The sequence below is a fragment of the Stegodyphus dumicola genome, chromosome 1, assembly GCF_044657685.1.
Source record: "Stegodyphus dumicola isolate Sdum_Otavi_A_Nest chromosome 1, ASM4465768v1".
Lineage (NCBI taxonomy): Eukaryota > Metazoa > Arthropoda > Arachnida > Araneae > Eresidae > Stegodyphus > Stegodyphus dumicola.
The window spans coordinates 283,081,107-283,104,034 of NC_140768.1; the positions used below are offsets into that span (position 1 = coordinate 283,081,107).

The 22,928-nt window shown below is 31.0% G+C and overlaps 1 protein-coding gene across 3 annotated transcripts in view; it reads left to right on the forward strand.

Annotated features, from left to right (window-relative positions):
* The first annotated feature begins 1,784 nt into the window (after positions 1–1,784).
* Positions 1,785–22,928, forward strand: part of LOC118195952 (uncharacterized) — a 29,598-nt gene continuing 8,454 nt past the window's right edge. For 2 of the 3 annotated variants that reach the window (XM_035367295.2, XM_035367296.2), the window contains exons 1-2: positions 1,785–2,217; positions 22,624–22,754. In XM_035367295.2, the coding sequence (XP_035223186.1) occupies positions 1,848–2,217; positions 22,624–22,754 (501 nt within the window). In that variant the 5' untranslated portion in view covers positions 1,785–1,847. Of the gene's footprint in view, positions 2,218–6,459; positions 6,582–22,623; positions 22,755–22,928 lie in introns of those variants that run through there. The other variant, XM_085812008.1, reaches the window with a different exon arrangement.

The following is a 22,928-nucleotide window of genomic DNA, read 5'->3' on the forward strand; positions in this document are numbered from 1 at the left end:
ACATAACACCTCGCTTTAATAAATTTCAAAGAATACCATGTACACAGCGTTCTGTTTCAACTTAAAAAAACATCTACGAATTGCACAATTTAGACGGTACGCACTAATCAGCAAAATAACTAAAATAAATTTCAAACAATTAAAAAAAACAATAACGACAGAAATTTATACTAAAAAAACAATGAACATAACATTCTACAAAATAAGAACAAGAATAAAATAAAACGCACTTACCGAACAGCAGAAATACACTTTTCGAACAGCAGAGATACCACTTTTTCGAACAGCAGAGATACCAATTTCATGCCGCCACGTAATCACTATCGTATTTGTATGACAGCCAGACAGACTATCCAGAAAATTTATACTGTGGTTCACAAATAAATAAAATAACAAATAATCACAAATCCCTACTTCTCCCAGACCCTCTTTCCACACCTCCAAATACTCACCGCCGCTCAATAGGATGGCCACGACAATATTTCCTTTTGCCGAACTTCAACAACTTCAACCATTTTGTCTTCCCCCCCCCCTAGCTTCTCAGATACAGAACATGGCGCAAACCAGCGAACTCCAGCCAAAGATTTTTCAACGTCAACAGGGCTGCCAAAACACGCAATCACGCCCCAAACCAGCGCAGAACACATATCGCCACATTTGGTGAAATTAGTGCGTATATCAGAGTTGTACCCTCCTTTGCAGTAAAGATATGTTGAATAAGTTATTAAATTTTGGATTGCAATAAACTACGAGTAGTCGGGTGGCGCATTTCCTGAAACTCGCTGCGGCAACACTGTTTGCTCGACCAACATACCGAAAACAATTTCGGATGTCTGATTCTCTAACAAATCGCCGAGACTTTTCTAGTGCTAATATTTCATCAAGAAGCGAAATGGTATAATTTACTTAACAGTCCACACTTCTCCAAATTGCTTAAAGCAAAATGCTTTCTTTAATGACACGACTGGCTCCTGATCGCGTCTTGGTCATAAGATTCAGAATCGAAGTTCCATTTAGAGGCAAGAACCAGTCTTAATGCATTCGAAATGCATTAAGACTTATGATGTTAAGACCTGGCTCAAGGAACATTCATGAGCATTCACAGCGTTGTTATTTCTGAAATCACGTGGAAGCTCTAAGCCTAACAACGCATATGCGTCTAGAAAATGAGAATTCGCTGTATTTACAGCATTAAGCTCGGATAGTTATGCTTTACACTTCCAAAACTTAGAACTTATAAGTGTAACTTTAGGCTGCTAAGTTGAATGATGGTCAAAAACAACACCAAGATATTTTACTTACTTGATCTCGTGACAACAGCATTGTACATATATGTCAAGTAACCATCATCGCAACATTTGTTTTAATTTTTTCAGCATATAGCCCAAGATTTTGATTAGTGTATGGTGTATGTACATGATTTCAAAATGATTAAGCTACTGAATACAAAGATCCATTTTCTTCTAGGATGGCAGTATCGTCAGCATACATCAATAGTATAATGTTGGAAGCGTGAGGAATGTCATTCACAGTTAAGAATAAAATGGTGCTTAGAAGAGACAGCCGAGGAATCCCTGCATTAATGTTTCAATGTCTGGAATATGTGCTTTTAATTATAAGCTATGCTGCAGTAACAGTTTATATATTAATGAAGAGTTAATATTTTTAACCTTTATATGGATTAAATAATCAAAGTTGCTCATAAAATACTTTTATGGAATTAAATCTTGTATTAGGTATCCAAATATCAAATATCTCATTTAATTATTATATTTCAGGGTGGCTTGATATTAAGACATGCAAAATAAAATGAGCGTAATGATTTCAAATTATTAAAGAAGAATCTTATGAGTCAGAAAAGAACTTGGCAGGAAGAAAAATCTGGCTATCAAATCAATGAAGTAGTATTAAGGAGAAAATTAAAATCAGCCGAGCAACGAGGTGAGAAGCTTCTGTGGATGATAGAGAAGTACAAGGAGCATCTTTCTGTGCTCGAAAAAAGGCATAAAAGAAAACTGAAACAGTTACCTTCTGAAAAGGAGAATGAGCACCAAGAGGAAATTTCAAAGTTACAATCTCTCTTATATAAGCAACAGAAATGTGGGATTTTGAAGGTGAAACAGACATTTGAAACTTGTAGCAGATTTAGTCAAAAGAATTTATACCTTGCTGAAGTCCAGAAAACAGAATACTTGTGTTACATATACAACGAATCAGGTAAATAGTTTAAGATATAGTTCACATATTTTATGCATGTATTCGGTTATATAATATTTACATTGCTAGTTTAAATCAGTAATAATGCATTCGTAAAATTAAAATTAATTATACTAATAATACTTTAAAGCTTTTCAAGATGTATATTTTTATAAGACTATATAAGGAGATTTATTTGGAAAGAAATTGCTTTAAAATCGTTTTCATAATTTCAGAATACACGTCAACATTAAGCAGATTTTATTTCGGGCAGCTGCCTTTTTATAGAACATGTATTAATATTCAACCCCGTCAAAAGAATTAGACAAATATTATATTAATTTACAAGCTTATTTTTATATTATTTTACAGATCTAGAATTAAGCTTTCGCTCTACCCTTTAAAGTATTCCTAAAAGTATTGTTGCATACGTATATACTCTTAATGGATTGAATGCACACAGAACTGATGACAGCTTGATAAAATTTATATTACCAAATGAAACACTTCATTCTGAAAATTTCCATATAAATACTCTGAGTATCGTAGAGTATAATCAGTAGCAAAACTTCAGACTACTAAGAATGTTAAACACAACGCAATGATAAGCACATTGACATAATGAGCAAGCTCACACGGAGATACCTCAGTACTCCGAAGTCGACTTTGAACTGAAAAGCTTAGAAACTGATGTTCTCTCCGGTTTTATATAGTACCTTCAATTTCTCGGTTACTAAAAGACATATACGATTAACGTTACATCTAAAGGTTACGGTTACGATACAGTTACAGATACATCGGTTACGATACAGTTACAGATATTTCGGTTACGATACAGTTACAGATACACGTAGCGATGAATTACTATTATTCAATTACAGTACCAGTTACAGTAATACGGGGACTGAAGCAAAATGTCATCAAATGGTTGCCAAGTTTGGCGCTTTCTCATCAAATATGGCGGCAAAAGTAAGTCTCCAAAACCATCGTCAACTTAGCGATATCGCGCCTGTTTAGCGAGATAGCCATTAAATATAATGTTAAATAGACTTTCCGGTGTAATCTTATTTTTCCTGCAAAGCTTCGCTTCTTCGTATGTTTCATGTTGCATTATACAAAATTCGTAACAGGATATTCACCTAAAGGTAGTTTGGATTAGAGCTACTTTCTAATAGAATGCGAGTTATCGCCGTGAGAACTGCCATCTTACCACAAGCACAGATTAAAATTCAGTAAACTTTATTTATCCACATCTGGTCGGTTATAACTACAGTAGTAAGTAGTAGTAACTCTTTAATCCGGACTCGTCGGGACTTCGGCGATTCCGGATTATAGATCATGAATTTAAATCTGGTAAGATGGCATGCAGAAATTATATTATTATAAAATTTAAAATATGAAACCGTAATTTATGAAATAAAGAGCAATTATGATCTAAAGGGAATTAAAAAAAGAGCTTAATATTTATTTGTTTACTTTATTAAAGAATTTTAATAAGTTGTTTAAGTTGCTTCGTTTTATGTTAATTCTATAAACAGACATAATTTCTTGTTCAGTTACGAAGTTCCGCTGTTCAAGTCCCGTAATTGCTGTGACGAGAATACCGACTAACTTGTCAATCGACATTTTTTCGTTTTCACTAACCTCTCTGTCACTTTCTTCATGTCTTTATCCGTTTTTTGCAGCAATTCCACTTTTTGTTTGATGGACATCGAAACATGCTTTCGCTTTGTAGATCCTTTGGCAGCTCCAGAATCGGAAACTCATTTTGACATAATCGAAAGTTCAAGCTTACTTTTTATAAATTGCTCTAACAGTCTGCAAAAAATAGTAAGCCGAGTCCAATTAGAAGATTAAGGAACAGCGCAATCTGCAATATTAACTGAATTAGATAATTTTAGCTTAGCTTATACCGTCCGTTATACATTAAACGCGCATGCGTAAAGGTATTATGTGCATGCGCAGAAAGTTTGTAGCTTTGAAGTCTGAATTATGGAAGTCCAGATTAAAGACTTTGTACTGTAATTACTACGAAATAAAATTTAGTTCAATCGCCACTTTATAAACTAAAATGCCGGTTACTTTGGAGAGTTAGTTGTTTATTTTTTAAGCAGGAGACAGAAATAAAATTTAGTTCAATCTCCATTTTATAAACTAAAATGCCGGTTACTTTGTAGAGTCAGTTGTTTATTTTTTAAGCCGGAGACATGAAAAATGAGCGATGCCCTTCCCGGGACTCGAACATGGACGTCTCGAATACGCGCGAAGTGTGCTACCGGTTACACCAGGAAGGCATGTAGAAAGAAGGGAGAAAATACCGTATCGGCAATAACTGGTAAAATTTGGCGTTCTGCATTGAGTGAAAAAGTATCAAAATCCAACCATCTAGGTCAAGAAATCTGGTTTCTTAATTAATCATTACAGAAGGGACCACTCACCAGTTTCGAATCTCAACCCCTCAATTCGACCAATACCAAAACTTCAGTGCAGATCAAAGCTAGCAATTATTAACAGCAAGGTATAAATTAAATTTAATCTTTACTCACTTGACTAACTTTAAAATTCTGCTCGTTAGCTGCTTCCTAAATGCCTGCAAGTTATTGCCCTGGCTACAGTCAACTTAAACGACCACAGATTAAAATTTAAAACGTGCATTTGACCACGCCTAATGAGTTACAACAAAAGAGAGAATTGCAGACGAAAAGGTCGATTACTCACTGGCAATTAATTTGTAGTAGTCGAAGAAGTTGTCATTTTCTAGATATATCATTATCAGAATTAGAAACCTTAAGTAAGACACCTGGTTTTTGCCCTCACCTAACCTCCCAAGACTCCAGGGAAGGATTTACTTTCATTCAGAAACTTCAGCCCTAACGGTTAAAGACAGATCAATTCTGGTAGTTTCTCCCAAGATCGAACTTAAGCGAAATAGCTCGCTGCATGTTTTGTTTCAGTTGTTTTACCCATAAGTAACGCGAATACGCTTAGAAAACTTACTCTTAGAAAACATTTCCTTAGAAAGGTCTTCCACGAAGGCATCGCTCTCTTTGGGCAGATAATTCTCGTTTGCTTTACCACACTCAAAATAACTCAACCTAAATCTGGAACTGAAAGAATCCAGAAACATAGGATAAAATAAAAGTACAATTTATACGTCTTTAAAAGAACTGCTTAGAAAAAATATCAAAATTTGAGTATGTACGATGTCGATATTTGAGAGTGCAACAACTTTGTGCTAACGATATCTATAGTTAACAAATCATCCTAGGCTCTCCTATTCAATTTTAAAGTTATAATCTTTGAAAACAGGGTTGTTTGTTAAATTTTTCAGCAATATTTTATATGAATAAGTGTATAATATTTAAGCATTAATTTGAAATAGTCGTTTTCTAATTTCTTAATAAAAAATTTCTGTTTCTTTTGCTAAAATCTCTTAGCAGTATTACCACTGCTATAGTGTTTATTAACTTGGCGTGTTAATGTTCTAAAAGAGAAAATGGTATTCTTACATAATGGTGTTTGTGAGCAAATCGCTGGACCAGTCATGATCAACAATTAAAATTTTTTGTTTGTATTCAATTGAATTACTGTTTACACTATTTAATCTTTCATTATTAAATTTTTATGAGTATAAATTTTAATCACAGTTGAATTTTCAGTACTCAAAACATTTGATATGCTACTATATAAGCGTGAATAGTTTAGATGCATTGTTAATGACTGTCTTTGTCAGTAGATTATGCTTGCTTTTTAATAATTTAATTGCTCTCAATAATTTATTTTATAAAAGGATTTAAAAAAAACTGAATGCTTTCGGATTTTATATTGTCTCCAAAAGGGCGTTTTTCTCATTTACACACACAGAGAGAAACGTTTTATTCCGTAACAGTGTTGCCACTGCTCGCTTTGAAATCGCTGAGTTTTTTAATCAAAAAATTGTTAAAGATTTTCAAATATGGAGTAGATAAAAAAACAAATTCCAAATTTAAAATTCGGCCTTCCACATGCCCATATTCGGGGGACGACTACGTTTTACAAAATTGGATGGGTCTGGTCATCGTTAATTTGTCACAGTGTGAGAAACATAAATACATACATCTAGATTCTTCATTATTTAATTTCTTTAAATATAATACAGGGCGATAATATTTGGTGGCAACAATTTGAAAAGTGACTCAATGTTTTTAGTGATTCGATGCAAAATACCGTTTAGGGATTAATAATTAATTTTTATTCCTGCATGCATTATTTACACATACATTTTAAAACTAATAAATAGATTATTTTTTAACAAAAATAATTATTATTTGTGTATTGGTATTAGACAGAAGAATACTTCCCAGGAGAAATTTCTTGTATGCAGAATGTGTATGAAGCCCGAGATGGTAGGTATACATTAGTGATTTCTTTAATTTTCAAACATTCCTGTTTTTGTATATCGAATTCATTCTTGAATTTTTTGTTCTTTGCTTTGCTTTTATAAGGAGTTTCTAATTTTTATTCAACACGTTTTTTCATGAAATATTTTGATAGCCTTAATGGTAAAGTGTAAAACTAGGCAACTAACTACCTTAGACTTTCTTTTTACATTCTCGAGTAATAAACTTAGGGAAAAACAATCTTCGAAAAATATTTGTCTTTTTTTCAAAAAATATTTGTCAGAAAGATTTATTTGTATACTGACATGGACCATTGCTTTCATAATAAACATTATTAGTTATCTTAATATTCAGAAAATCTAATTTTTACTAAAACAATTGCGAAAACAATCGTTCAAGAATTTTTGAATTCTCCTCAGACAGTATTTCCTTATGAACAACTGCACAGTACGTTTAGCAGAATGAAATTTTAAGAAAATTTAAAAACTTTTATTTGAAATAAGAGATGTTAAAAAACAAATTCATTCACAAAAAACTATTAGTAAAACAATATAATTGAATCAAGCTAACTATGAAAAATATGAAAATCTTCTGCATAACTAACATCGATCCTTTAATTGCCATAGTTTCTTCAAAGTTTACAAATATATTTAGACTTGGTGCCTAGATTTATGTATTCGAGAGAGAAAAGTCTTCTTTCAAAATGCTAAAAAATTTATTTAGACATGTAATGCAAACTTGCTGAGGAAAATAAATAAGATAATATCTGCTTTTTGCATTTTTCACAGCTACAGATTCGCGGAAAGTTTTGCACACCGGTCAGTAGGGAAAACAATGACACTTTATAAAATAAATAACAATTCACTTAAAGTAAAGAGAAGCAAATAACTCGAACAAATTATCCTTAACTAGCAAGAAATATAGCAGATATTGCTCATACAATTGCAGCAGCAGTTCTGAATTAATTCGCTTAGCTAACTATCTCTTCTCTTGCTTAACAATGAATTGAACTTTCGATTTCAAAGCAGTCACATTTATAGGGTAGCTCAGCATTTCTGGAAGCTTCGAAAAAGATTGCTTTTAGAATTGGATTGGATTGTTGAGAATACGGCAAAGCACACTAGGACTATCTGCCTAAGGGAAGGGATGCCTTCGTGGAGGACTTTCTAAAGAAAACTGTCTCGTATACACGTTACACATGAGGAAAACCAAGAAAAAAACGCCCATGCAGCCAGACCGTTCGCAGGATTCGAACCTCTGACCGAAGTACCAGTGTTCAGCGACTTTACCACTCGGCCGCTGGTGGGCCCATGCGCTTTTAGAATTACAAAAATGTTTTTGCCGGAAACTTCCAAAAAATTATTAAGTTGGCAAAAAATTATTGGATGTTCGCCAAGACTAATCGGGAGAATTTTTGCTTATATATCGCTTTTCAAATGAGCTGTCTTCACGATTGATTGATGTAGATAAGATTTGAAATGTAACGGAAGAAGTATATACTTAAAAACACAAAATGTAGCCACAAATTTGATTAAAGCAAAACACATTGTAAAATTTTCAAATACAAGTAAAATGTTCCAAATGATAAGCAAATAAAAATACATAACATTACAAAAGTACGCAAGAACGGAAATATAATCCAATAAACAGAAACATTTACAAAAGTTTATCACAGTATATTGCAGTTAACATCTTGCTAATTTTTATAATTCAGGAAATCAAAGAGAAGAAGTTTTGGAAACTGTTTAAATCCAGTGAATGAACTGTGAGCAAATTTAAATGAGATTAAAATCAAATTAAGTGACAGTCAATCAATCAATCAAACTTATAATCCAATGAACATTTCCTTCTGACTTTTTAGTGAAAAGCAGTTTTTCTCATCATGATTCGGAAGCATGTTTAAAACATAAATTATATTTAACTGCAATTTTTTATTTCATATGAGATTTATTATAGTCTACAGATGCGGCTGCAAAATTTAGGACTAAATTCATACAAAATCGTAAACTGAAAAAAAAAAAAAAAACTTAGTTTTCAATATAAAATTCTTATAAGTGTGTACAATGCTTTGGCACTTTTATACATCTTCTTGATTTCTTCTCAGAAGTCATCTTTTGCAATACTATTTAGATCTCTGGTTACTCTTTTCTGAATCTCTTCATGCTCCTGAAATAATGATCTTCTCATTTCACTTAAGGTAACAAAAAGTAGACTATAGGTGTCAAATCTCGGAAGTAAGGTAGAAGTTTGAAACACTTTGACTGGAATGAAACAGCGCGTTATCGTGAAGCTCAGTAGGAACTAGTTATTTGATTGAACATTTTTTAGACTAAAGCGCTGAATTCTCTTCATTAAGTTATAGAACCATTATGTTTATCGAAGCAGAAGATATAAACAATGTACAATACTCTCGCCGGGATTCGAATTCCGGATCTCTTCATCCCTAGCAGAATGGGCTTCCAATTACACCACGAAGGCATATGGTAAGGAGGAAGAAAATACCTTGCAAAGTCTATCATTATTGCTTCTTTATAGAAAATGAAAATCATCATCTGCCCCTCAGGAAAAGTTCCTTGGGAAAATCTCTTTCCAGTTAAGTGAGGAGTTTTTACTCGAGATTTCTGAAACCGAAATTTTAGTGGTGTGGTTGAATCTTCAAACCAAATACAGTACAAAGTCTTTAATCCTGACTCGTCGGAACTTCGGCGATTCCGGATTAGGGATTTTTCCGGATTATATGATAGCTCATCAATTTAAATCTGGTAAGATGGCATGCAGAAATTATAAAATTAAAAATATGAAACCTTAATTTATGAAATAAAGAGCAATTGTGATCTAAAAGGTATCAAAATTTACACACACACACACACACACACACACAAAAAAAAAAAAAAAAAAAAAAAAACTTAATATTTATTTGTTTACTTTATTAAACATTTCTTTCAATGTAAGTTGTTTAAGTTGCTTCGTTTTATGTGCTAATACTTTCTCTTTAATTCTATAAGCAGGCATAATGTCTTGTTCAGTTACAAAGTTCCGCTGTTCAAGTCCTGATTTGCTGTGCCTAGAATACTGACTAACTTGTCAATCAAAATTTGTCCGTTTTTACTAACCTCTCTGTCACTTTCTTCATGCCTTTATCCATTTTTTGCAACACGCTTTCGCTTTGTAGACCCTTTGGCAGCTCCAGAATCGGAAACTCTTTTTGACATAATCGAAAGTTCAAGGTTACTTTTCATAAGATTGCTCTAAGAGTCTGATAATAATAAGCCGGATCAAAATAAAATATAAGCAAAAAATAATAAGCCGAATCTAATTAGAAGATTAAGGAACAACGCAATCTGCAACATTAACTGAAACAGATAATTAGATAGTTTTAGCCTAGCTTATACCGTCCGTTATACAGTAAACGCGCATGCGTAAACGTATTATGCGCATGCGTAGCGTTTGTAGCTTTGACGTCCAGATTATAGATCATTCCGGATTATGGACGTCCGGATTAAGGACTTTGTACTGTTAGTGGTTGCCGTTTTGGCAATGTCATAAACAAAACACCGAGTTTCATCTCCAGTAATAATTTGTTTGAGAAAATCACGATTAATGCCTCTCAATTCGATCTTTTTTATTTCTGCAATTAGTGAGTGAGACACATTTTCTCCCAAGCTTTCCCACGACAATTTATTTGGACAGCATCTTTATTGATTGCAATAACTACCAGAATTTTTCGATGTTTTAAATCATTCTAAACATTGAAAGATGGTCTCTTCTAACATCTTCACGTCAAGTCATGAAACCATTCATAACGAATGAAAGTTAGTGGATCGTGTTAATGGTAGATTCCTTATGCCTTACAAATCATCTCATCTCGAATTTTCGTTTCCTAGTTTTGTTACTTTGCAGCAAACCTTTATTACAAGTAGTAATCTTTATTCCGCTTTCGAATCCACGACAGAAGATGTTTATTGGTAAAATTATCAGAGAAACGATTAAATGAAAAGAAAATTCTGTCTATAGGCAGATGATATTTGAGGAAAAGCAAGAGGAGGTGACTTAATAATAAATGTAATCAATTATTGTTTGTTGAAAATTTTTTAAAAGAACTATTTCTAAAACCTGTGAAGGCATTGTGTGTGAATGTATCATGGAGGTAGGAAAAGGAGGAGGGGCCAACCCGCGCTAAAAGTGAAGCACTGCTTTGAAGCTTGGGTCACCAGATGGGGTGTTCTTTGTTTACATTCAGAAGCTCGCTTGACAAGATTTTGATAGTATTTCGACACACGACAGTTCCATGTAAATCGAAAAAGGGACACTTTCGCATGAAAGAAACATTCATAGTGTGATGGATAATAGCAATTTGTATAGTTTAGTGACATTTACGCAAAAATCACATCTTGGTTATTTTTCGATAACTAACAACAGCGATTTTGATTATGAATTTGTTTTATAAAATTATAAGCTGTTGCACTACAAAAATATAGATTTTAAGAAAAATGTTATGCTTAAAGAGTGAAAAATTACCTTACGGTACATTTAAAATTGTATACGTCTTTCGATACCCTCGATAGAGTATTCGCTACTTTTATTTTGTTTTCCAAACGTCAAAATGTTTTAAATAAAACAAATTTTTTTCACATCTATATATTATTGTAACATGTACCTTTTAAAATTTTTTAGAGGAGAGGCTTTACTGCTGCTCATTTTAAACCCATCGTTTTAATTTTATATATCTGAAAAATAATCACTTTGGGCTTATACGTTTTATAAATATAAAATATTTGTAATTAGGCACATAGGTCAGATTAAGTTTTTATTAAATAGAGTAATGCATGCAAGGGCTATCTGCCTAAAGAGAGAGATGCCATCGTGGAGGAATTTTGAAGAAAAACTGACCTTTGAGTGGGTATTAAAAATAATACTTATAATTTTCATTCAAATTATATTAATGAATATTTTTATGTAAAACTTTCGGGTGTATGCTAAATTAGTGTAAATTACTTTACACGAAAAATATAGTGAATGCACAGAAATTAAAGATTTGCACATGCCGGAAATGAAAAATAGGAAATATGTATGGGTATTTATGCATGTGCTTGCAAAAAGCATGTATCTGCCTTTGACAAAATACTTAAATATTCATTAAATTATTTAAAAATGTGTTTGAAATGAAGAATTTATTCACTTATAAACAACTGTGAAAGTACTGTGAAGAAATCTAATGATTAAATGTATCTAATTTATAATGATTATAAATGTTATCTAAATATATAATAACCTTAATATTGAATTGTAAACATAAATTGAAATCCTGTTGACAAACACGTTATAAAACTATTTAAGCAAGAATTGTTCGTATTGGAAAGATATCTGTTAAAAGGTATTGTAAAGCAAATGCTATGAGATGCGCACTTAATGACGTAATAAAGAGTTTTGGAATATGTATTGTTGAAATGAAGAGTAAAAAAAAAAAAATCTGATAAGTATAATTAAAAGAATTATTCCCTTTACATTTTATAATAACTCAGTTACAAGTTTTAAATAATACTTTAAAAAAAAAAAAACTTATTTTATTCCCTTTCAGAAATGTTCAGAGAAAGTCAAATACTATTTAATACCTATTTAATTATTAGGAATTAGCGAAATACTTATTTAAAGTATTTCGCTAATTCCTAAGAATTCTCTAATTTAAAATGAACCGAATAGAGCATTAATTATAAATTGACTTACATTTTTCGATTTAAAAGAAGCCAAAAAATCATGTCATATTTAAGAAAGTATTTTAGGAAGAAGCTCTATAAATAGAAAAGAAATAATGCATAATTTTAATATTAATAATACAATAAACTTTGATCTTAATTTTTGTACCTTAACCGAATAAAATCGAATTACCTTAATTTTTTTTTTCTAATGTAATTAACGAAAACTTGTGAAAATATTTCATTCAAATTAAACCATTCTGAGAAAACTGTCCTGTGAAAAGTATAGCATTTAATTCCGTTCAGAATGAAATGTTGTTTTCACATACTTAGGACTCTGAATTGTTGTAGAAAAAGAAAATATATACATTTATATGTAGATTTGTGACGTAATTACAAAATATTTACACCCGAACGCATCAAATCCCATAGAACTCAATGGTAAATGACCCAATGTTTTGGTCACCACGTAGGGATCGCCGGTGCTTCAGAGCTGGGTACGGAGAAACTTGTTTAGGGCGACTCCATCTTACTTCCTACCTGCATGGGGATGACCATGCATCACAAAGGCACAAAGAGACAAGCAAGACAGAAAAAAGCGAACAATGGAGAGGCAAGACGAAGAATTCTAACAGCTACTATCAGGGTGCAGTGAGAATTTGAAGTGAAAAATTCAATACATGAGAATTAATTCGTGAAACTACAGTGAAAATAAGTAAGAACAAGAATATACATAAAATACTTAAAATCACATAAAATTGCATAAATATATACCTAAGTACATAATACCATGCAAAATGTAGTAATTGAGCAGTTATAGTGAGAACTTAGAGATAGACTTAATGCGTAGGAAAGTTGAAGTCCCTGGTAAGGGGAGCTGCGAACTGTCTAATTTCAAAATCCTCCTCAAGTACGAAATAATCAAATACACTAAAGTGCTTCATGTAAGCACTTTATTGAAAAGAAAATATTCTTATTCATTTTGTGAAGGTACTTATCCACATATTCAATATTGAGGTCCATTAGACACATAATAATGAGTTTTTTTTATCACTCAAAATATTTTATTTTGCGAAATTTGCAGCTTTTGCACATCTTTGTTGGTCTAGTCGGCCCAGGCGATGCATAGGCAAAGCTAATGGCAGAGCACGTAATAAATAAAAAATACCAAGCTGGTATAAGAATCACTAATCACAGCGAAGTAAGCATCGGTCGACGATTTCGATGAGCCAGGTTACACATTTAGGTTTGCGCAAGTTCCCCTTTCTTGATTGACTGTGGCTTAAACCCTGCTAAACAAATGGGAAGGGACTAGATGACATTTTTTTTTTTTTTTTTTTTTTTTTTTCTTAAACCTAGTGGTTCCAAAACTTTTCCGATTTGCGACACTATTTTTCAATTAAAATGTTCCCTAGCCTCAGTAACAGTATGACTAATAGTATGTAAGAATAAAAAAAAAAAAAAGAAACTAGTGTTTATTTATTATTTAACATATTTTTTTACTTAATTAATATTAAATTAATAATGTGATAGATGAGTCTGAAAATCACTAACTGCACATCTTAAATCGTGAAGTTAAAACTGGACACGTCCAACCTCATTTCCTTTCCCGCGTTAATTTTCACTTAAAATGAGATATTCATTTTTTTATTGAAATCCAAAATTCTGACAATTCCATGCAGCAAATTTTGCTTTCAAACTGTTGTCGCAAGATAACTCGTTAAGATTCTTTTCCACAAAACGGATGTTGAATCCATGAAAACCTGTCATAATTTTCATTTTGAAAGTATTTCTCAAATCTGATAATTAGCCGTGATAAGTGCCCTTCAAACATAGTTTTTATATCTTGAGAAAGATCAAGTTCATTTGATGTCAAGATATGCTGCAATATTAAAAATTAATCTTTGCCTGCATTTTCATTCAATATTCTTGCCCATAGCTTGAGTTTTTATTAATAAAAGTTGGTATTTTTTCCATTGACTTCAAAAGATGCATGTCCCTGCAAAGAGAGATTGAGAGAATTCAGCTTTTCAGAAATGTCTCATAAATGCATAAGCAACAGCAAAATCTTCTGCATGTTTCTCGCATTGTTGATACCTAGAGCCATCAAGTTTTAAATATCGTAGTCTTCCACCCGAACATGGGCACCTGGAAGCCCGAATTTGGAATTTGTTTTATTGTCTACTTCATATTTTGTAAAACTTTAATTTTTTTTTGTTTTTTGTTTTTTTGTTTAGGCTAAATGCCTTTTATTTATTAAGTAAAAAATTAACGTTAAATTAAATTAAAATTTTATAAAATATTTTAAAAGCTCCAATTAATTATTCAGCTTTCACAATATTTCGCGGCGCCCTTGTGAAGAGGCAGCAGCTTGCCTGGGCGCCGCGGCGCATAGTTTGAGAACCACTGTCGTAAAACAAAAAGCTTAATGACCACAAAATCGTCGTCAGAACGAAGCTTTAAGAACTCTTGTGAACATGGTTATAGACTAAAATTTCATTGTAGTACATAACTAGGCATAGCAAACTCAAGGCAAAGAATTTGTATTGTACATAGACGTTCTTTGCCTTAGGATGGGAGGGCGTTGGGAAATCCATTCATGAATACCTTTCCCTCCTGTCAAGTAAGCCTTTTTCAAGCTTTCTATATAATATAAACAGCTGAATATAAACAATTTTTTCCTTAAGGAGATAACGAATTTAATGCATTCCTTTATTCATCACACTAGTGATCTTCATTGACCCCTTTCTGAAATGAAAATGTCCTCTTAAGTTCCAACAAAGAACGTGAATGAAATGCCACTCACACTGTTTTGTCAAAGAATGTGAATTCCTCTTACTCGTGCGGCGCTTGGATTTACTTTCTGTGCTTAGTTCTTAAAATATCGTTTCTGTGAGACACAAAAGGTGCATTTGGACTAAAAGATTTAGAATAATTCTGATCATTGGGTAATCTTTGGACCATATAAACTGTAAGTAAAAATTTACATTGCTATATTTAATATATTTTATATGAATAGATTGTATGAATATATTTCTTAGCCTAGCACATTGTTCAGGTCTTTAGCATGCTATGTGATTTTGAAATATAATTATTTACTTTTCTATTTATGGAAAAAAAAAATGAAAAGATTCGCATGTGTAAAACTTCTATATGTAAAAAAAAAAAAAAAAAAAAAAAAAAAAAAAAAACACGAGTTGATTTGATTTTTATTAATTTGTTTTTTATCTGTATGTATCTGATGACTGTGAAATCTTAAATTATATATTTTGTGATAGCTATATAGTTTTTGTAGGGCTTATAGACCTCACAACTACAACTCAGCACCTATAAATAATAAAGTATATCTGCTGCTCTGAGAACTCAAATGCATGTGAAAAAGGTTACCTCTTATTTTACCAAATTTTTCACTTTAATTTATTTTTTAATTATTTTTTATTTTGATTTTTAAAAGAAATTACAGTGCCTACGTAAGAGCTATAATGTTAGCTATATTATGATTTGTTCATTTTTCTCTTTTTCTAAACCTCTCAAAGGAAATATTTTCGAAGTATTTTTTGTTTTCAGTAATCCGATCTTGCGTTCTGGCAAAATAAGAAGTGAGTTAAATGCAAATTATGTCTTGAATATATTCAATTCTTTCTTTATCAAATAGTCGATTAGTTCTTTACGTTGCATCAATACACGTTGTGTGAATTATTCATGCCACATCTATTACAGAATTTTTTCCATATCATTTGGCTTTGTAATTTCGAACAACTCCTTTTTAAATGTAAAACTTTTAAATTCTAAAACTTTAATTTCAGGGGAACTAATTCTTAAACTTGAACGCTTATCGTAAATAATTAGCTTAAAAATTCTTTCAGAAACTGAAATCTCCATATAGTAGATCAGAAATGCTACTGTATTTTATTATTATTATTATTATTATTATTATTATTATTATCTTTAAATTTTTTTTAATAAAATACTTTTTGGATATTTATAGCAAAAAACTTTAGAGCGTTAAATTGTAATTCGAAGTTCCCATATTCCTTTCCTTCTTTTGCTTACCTTTTTATTAATTTTTCTTTCTTACCTTTTTTTTTAAAGTTCAAAAGGGCGTTAGCCCGATTGGGTTTTTCGTCTTGTTACAAGATTTTGCGTCTTCCACTGTAAACGACTGTATCACTTTTCGAATTGTTATCATTAAATATTTTGGACCTATATTATTTTTAAAGAAATCAAATAATGAAGAATCTGATGTATGTATTTTCTTCTCATGGTAAAAAAACAAGGGTACTTAGAGCCATAAACTTTTGGATAACGTAGTTCTCCATCCGAATATGTGCACTTGGAAGCCCGAATTCTGTAATTTATATTTCATATTTTGCAAAACTAATGAAATGTTGATTAACAAATTCAACGATTTGAAAGAGAGAAGCGACAACACTGCACAGAATAAAACATTTTACCTCCAACGCGCGATACTATCTATTGGAAATTCTCAAGATAAGCTGTTTTTAAATACTTTGGGATTTTGCTGTTGAATTTAATTTTATTTTGCGTAAATAGGGGACTATAAGGTATGCAGCCGCATATTGGCCCAAAGGGAAGAGCGGCCCATAAGATATTCTGCTGAAGTACTTTTAGGTTTAAATTAAAAAAGTTAGTGAAATTTTTAACTTTGTTCAGTAAAACAGACATGAATACCACAACGTAGTCCTTATATAGTATTATAATAAAATATACATGTGTAGTATAGAATTAAATAATTAAAATATAAATAAATTTAAAGTGAAGTAAATAAGTAAAATATTTTAAATCCCTCTCTTTCTGCTTTAAGTTCCAATTTCTTTTTTCTACTCTCCCCCTCCGTTTACCAAAATAGTTGATTAGGTAATTTTAAGCAGTTTATTTTATTTATTTATTTTTTTCAATTACGAGAATAACTGATTAGTGAAATTTTGTAACACACATTTTTTTAATACTTTTTAAAATATATTTAATTTAAAGAAAAGTACCTATGATCTTTTCCCAAACGTAAGTTTTAATGATAACGAAATCTTATTCGATATGATAAGTTAATAAATAAACAATCGAGAAAAGTATATTTTGATTATTGTTTTAATATGCCGATGATACTCGTTATAACGGCAATTTGCTTCCAGTAGAAAAAGAACATTGTAACGTAAATTAGTTTTAATATGTGGTTGGATGCTTTTTGTACTGTTCATTGTAATGGAATATTCGTTATAATTAGTTTCGTTTATATGGATTCAGATTGATTATTTTAGAATCGAGATTCAACACTTTACTATTTAGATAAAAAAATATAAAGAGACCTTTTTTAAAAAATCGAATGATTCATGTTCGCTTGCTATTTTGTTAGCTTTGAAAGCTTTTCGCTCGTTTAAAAGCAGTTTAAAAGAAATCATCATATTTTGTTTAGCTTGGGTCACAGAATTTCGTTGAAAAATTAATTGACTGTATGTTAAATGTTGCTGAAACTGTTTGTTAATGTTGTAGCTGAAATCATAGTTTAGTATTTTTAAGTTTTGTGATCAAAATGGAAAATTTCTATAAATTATGATCATAAAACTTTCCTAAAAATGTAACATTTCTCGGGATTTTTCTTGAGTAAAAATCAATTATTACCGAATTCATTAAACTAAACGTAGGCTTGAGCAGTCAAGTTACTTCCCTGCTCTAAATAATGCTGCTCTATTTGAGAAATTGGGTATGTATTCTAAGAATCTGAGGTTAAATCATAATTAGGTAGTTTAAACATTTTCGAATCTTGCATTTTGTAATTACTTTTTAACTAACAGTGTGCAATTTTAGAATCTAAAAAAGCTTTCAAACTTTCTAACCTTTTACTGAAGCATATCAAGGAAGACTATGTTTCGCAGAATAATACAAATAGTATGGGGAGGTTTTTTTTTTTTTTTTTTTTTTTTTCCTATTGGCTTTTTTTCGATATTAAATCATAAATAATATAAAATATTTTTGGTATAATTCGTAACATTTATTTAATAACAATTCGTAACATGACGAACAATGTGTTCAAATTTTTTCTAAATACAATTGTATTTAACTAAAAATTGTAAAAATGACTGCGTTTATACCCCTTTGAAAATTATGCATTTTTGATAGAAACGCTTATAGCTAACTCATTATTTTCTCATGAGAGAGACGTAAATCAAGCTGCTTGCAGTCCCATAGTAGGTAAAAGTGTGTCTACCTCCATAGGCGGTCTGGAGTTTCGAATGGGCTTCGTTACTAAACAGTCGTCTGGAAATATAAGCTCTTTCTAAGAAAAATCAATAATCAACAAAAATTGTTTATAACAGTTAGCCTAAATATAAAATAACATACTCATCAATCCGTTTTATTTAGAAATAACGAATCCGAAAAGAATGTGGCCTCTTGATTTCTTTACATTCTTTCATCTGCATATCTTTTTCTATTCTTAGAAATAACATGTTGAGATTTACCAGAACAACCACCCATAATTCGAAAGAACTTCCTTTTACGGAGATAATCGCCTGAGATAACATGACATGTGCTAAATATCGTTTCTTAGAAAACTAACAGATTTAGCACATCATTGGTCCTTTACAAATAAATACTGCTCAGTTTTTAAGCTAATGGAGTTGGAGTGCCTGTCCTGGAAATTTTTATCTTTATCAGTATCCCCCTTGGGGTGCGACACCTGGCATTCTGGCCAAAGAATATGTACGTAGACTTTCTTTGTTCTGTCTAAGATCTAGCCCATGGAGGTAGGAAATAAGACGGAGAGGCGATCCCTTCGTGATGACCAAAACATTCAGTGACTTTGACCAAAGATTAATGGGTTTGGACACGATTTATTTTTACGTAATCATTTTGTAATTATGCATATAAATGTACATATTTTCTTTTTCTGCAATATTTCAGAGTCCTAAGTATATGAAAAGAATACATTTTTAAATAATATTTCATCCTGAATGGAATTAAATGCTATACTTTTTCACAGACTAGCTTACTCAGAACGGTTTAATTTGAACGAAATGCTTTCACAGGTTTTCGTTAATTACATCAGAAAATGTTTTTAAGGTGATTCGATTTTATTCGTTTAAGAATTACAAAAATTAAGATCAAAGTTTAATGTATTATTAATATTAAACTTATGCATTTCTTTTCTATTTGTAGAGCTTCTTCCCAAAATACTTTCTCAAATATGACATGATTTTTTAGCTTCTGAGGCATCTTCTAAACCGAAAAATCTAAGTCAATTTATAAAGAATGCTCTATTTGGTCCATTTCAAGTGAGAGAGCACCTTTTGTTTAATAGTGAAATGCGTTAAATACTGGTGTTCATTTTCATGTAATTAACTTTCTCTGAATATTTCTGAAGGGAAATAAAAAAAGGATTTTTTAAAAATATTCTTTAAAAATTGTAACTAATTATAAAATGTAAGAGAATAATTCTTTTAATTATACTTATCAGATTTTTTTTTTTTTTTTACCCTTAATTTCAACAATACATACTAAGTACACATCTAATAGAATTATCTTTACAATACCTTTTAACAGATTGCTTTCCAGTACGAACAGTTCTTGCTTAAATAGTTTTATAAACATATTTGTCAAACATGATTTCAATTTATGTTTACAATTCGATGATAAGTTTATTATATATTTAGATAATATTTATAATCATTATAAATTTAGATACATTCAATAATTAGATTTCTTTACAGCAACTTTCACAGGAGTTTATGAATGAATAAATCCTTCATTTCAAATACATTTACAAGTAATTTAATAAATATTTGCGTATTTTGTTAAAGGCAGATACATGCTTTTTGCAAGCATATGCATAAATACCCATACAAATTTCATATTTTTCATTTTCGGCATGTGTAAATCTTTAATTTCAGTGCGTTCACTATATTTTTCGATTAAAGTAATTTACAATAATTTAGCATACACCCGAAATTTTTACATGAGAAATATGTATAAATATAATTTGAATGAAAATTACATGTATTATTTTTAATACCCACTCAAAGGTCAATTTTGTTTCGATATTCCTCCACGATGGCATCTCTCTCTTTAGGCAGATAGCCCTTGCATGCATTACTTTATTTAATAAAAACTTGACCTGACCCATGTGCCTAATTGCAAATATTTTAACATGTATAATTTTATATTTACATTTAGCCATCAAGTTCTGATTTTCTGATAATGTAATAAATAATAACTATGTATTTCGTGTTTAAACATTAACCGCATTGTCATCAGATCACAATCTTGATTGCCTTACTCTGCATAATATTGCTGCATTCGCAAATGTATTCGTCTTCTAATCCACACATTTGTGTAAAACTGTACATAATTTTACACAAATGTGTCGTTACAAATCAAGGAAAAGTTAACTTATTGGCATATCTGTGTATATATTTATTAATTTTCACGAGGATTCTAGCATTTTGTGGTAATTTTATTTTTTTAATTAACCCAAATAAGTAATTAATCCAAATAAGCGTAAACCAGAAGTGATTATTTTTTAGTTATATAAAAATAAAATGATGAGTTTAAAATGAGCAACTCTAAAGCTTCTCCTCTAAAAATTTTTAAAAATTGCATGTTACAATAATATGTGAATAACAAAAAAATTATTTTATTTAAAACATTTTGGCTTTTAGAACATAAAATAAAAGTAGCGAATAAGGTATCAAATAAGGTATCAAAGGTATCTAAAGACGTATACAATTTTAAAAGTACCGTAAGGTATTTTTCATTCTTTAAGCATAACATTTTTGCTAAAATCTATATTTTTGTAGTTCAGCAGATTAGAATTTTATAAAACAAATTCTTAATCAAAATGGCTGTTGTTAGTTATCGAAAAATAACCAAGATGTGATTTTTGCATAAATGTCACTAAACTATAGAAATTATTATCCATCATTCAACGAACGTTTATTTTATGCGGAAGTTTATCGTTTTTTGATTTGTATGGAACAGTCGTGTGTCGAAATAGTAGAGCTCTGTCAAGGGAGCTTCTGCATGTAAACAAAAAACACCCCATCTGGAGGCCAAAGCTTGGGAGTATTACTTTACTTGTAGTTTGGGGTTGGCCCCTCCTTTTATTCTTACCTCTATGGTCGTAACAGAAGCAAAAATGCTATTAAATGCCATTAGACTGGAAACGAAAATATCCATTTTGACCGCTATCGAATGCAATTTAACGATGTTTTTGCGTGATATCTGTACGTAAGGACAGAATAAAAGACTCGTTTTCTCCAAAAAAATTGTAAAACTGCTTTAAAATTAATTCCGAAGAGAATTTTTGTGGTGTCTGTACGAACGTATGTACGCACGTGCGTACGTACGTACGTATCTCGCATAAATCAAAAACGAGTAGCCTCAGAAAGAAATTTTGTATAGAAATTTTGTCTATAGGACTGCTATGACATGTAGATGTGCACCTCGTATTTTGGTTGCAATCGGCCGCGCCAAACGTATATAAATATATTTATATATATATCCACTCTGTTACACGGCTCAGTGATCTCAGTTTCTTTACTCTTATATGTTTGTAAATTGTACATTTTTTGCTTTAAAAATGATTTAATTATGTTGTTTTTATCTTCCGGTTAAGGTTTTTATGCCTTTAATAAATCTGTATACAATATTTTTAGAATTATCAACAATTTTAAAGTTGTTTAAGTGCCGCTAAGCCTTTTTTTATAGCGGCCATTGATTGTTTACATTTGAAACAGCAGACTAGTGGATTTCTTGCCAATCTAGAGAAACTTAGCTTCGCAACAACAAAGATAACGCCTTCATTTATTATTGCGAATTAAATCATGCTTAATCCTTTCTGGAATGTTTTCCAGGAAATAAGTGCTTAAGGTTTACTTCGTAATTTTTAATATAGGTATTTTGAGTTTTTAATGAGCCTTGTCGCGAAGTGAGAACTGAATTAATTGAATGAGAAATACTCAATCGTCTGTGAAAAACTGTTTCTTTTTTGTTTTGTTTGCTTAATTTCTTTTACACATCGTTCTAGCTTTATTATAGTATTTGAATAGAACGTGTGGCAACAATTAGATAATTCTTTAAATGATATAAATTTTATGCATTCTGAGTTATAATATGAACGAAATACAATACTGTTAAGTGAATCTAGCGCCAGAGTGTCGCTTTGGTAAACAAATAGAGTGAATTTTAAAGAAAGCATTTATTCTATTGTGCTTTATGAGCTGTCGGCGAAGTAGATTTAATTCAATCCAATAAGTTTAAGTGAAATACAAGAAAAAATGCGTATAATTTAATATTCCGTACAAGGAAATCGTGTGGTGTACACCTCAGATTTTTTATTTCAGTTTATCGAATGGAAAAAATGGATCCAAATGGAAGACTAGCAACTACTTTACTACATCAATCTGCTGCCTTTACTGAGCGTCAAGGCAAAGTAAGATATTCAAGAGTCGGACTTGAAAACAGAACGGAACATGTAAGTTGCAGTTTTAAACTTGTGATGGAATGTACATTTTATAATATATTTACCTTTAAATTATTTGAAGCAGTCTTTCTGGGTCTATACACGGAAACCACCTTGAGAATGTGTTTCGAAATCTTAAAATTTAAGTATTATTCAATTCCTGTGAGATGACTATGCTCGGATTGT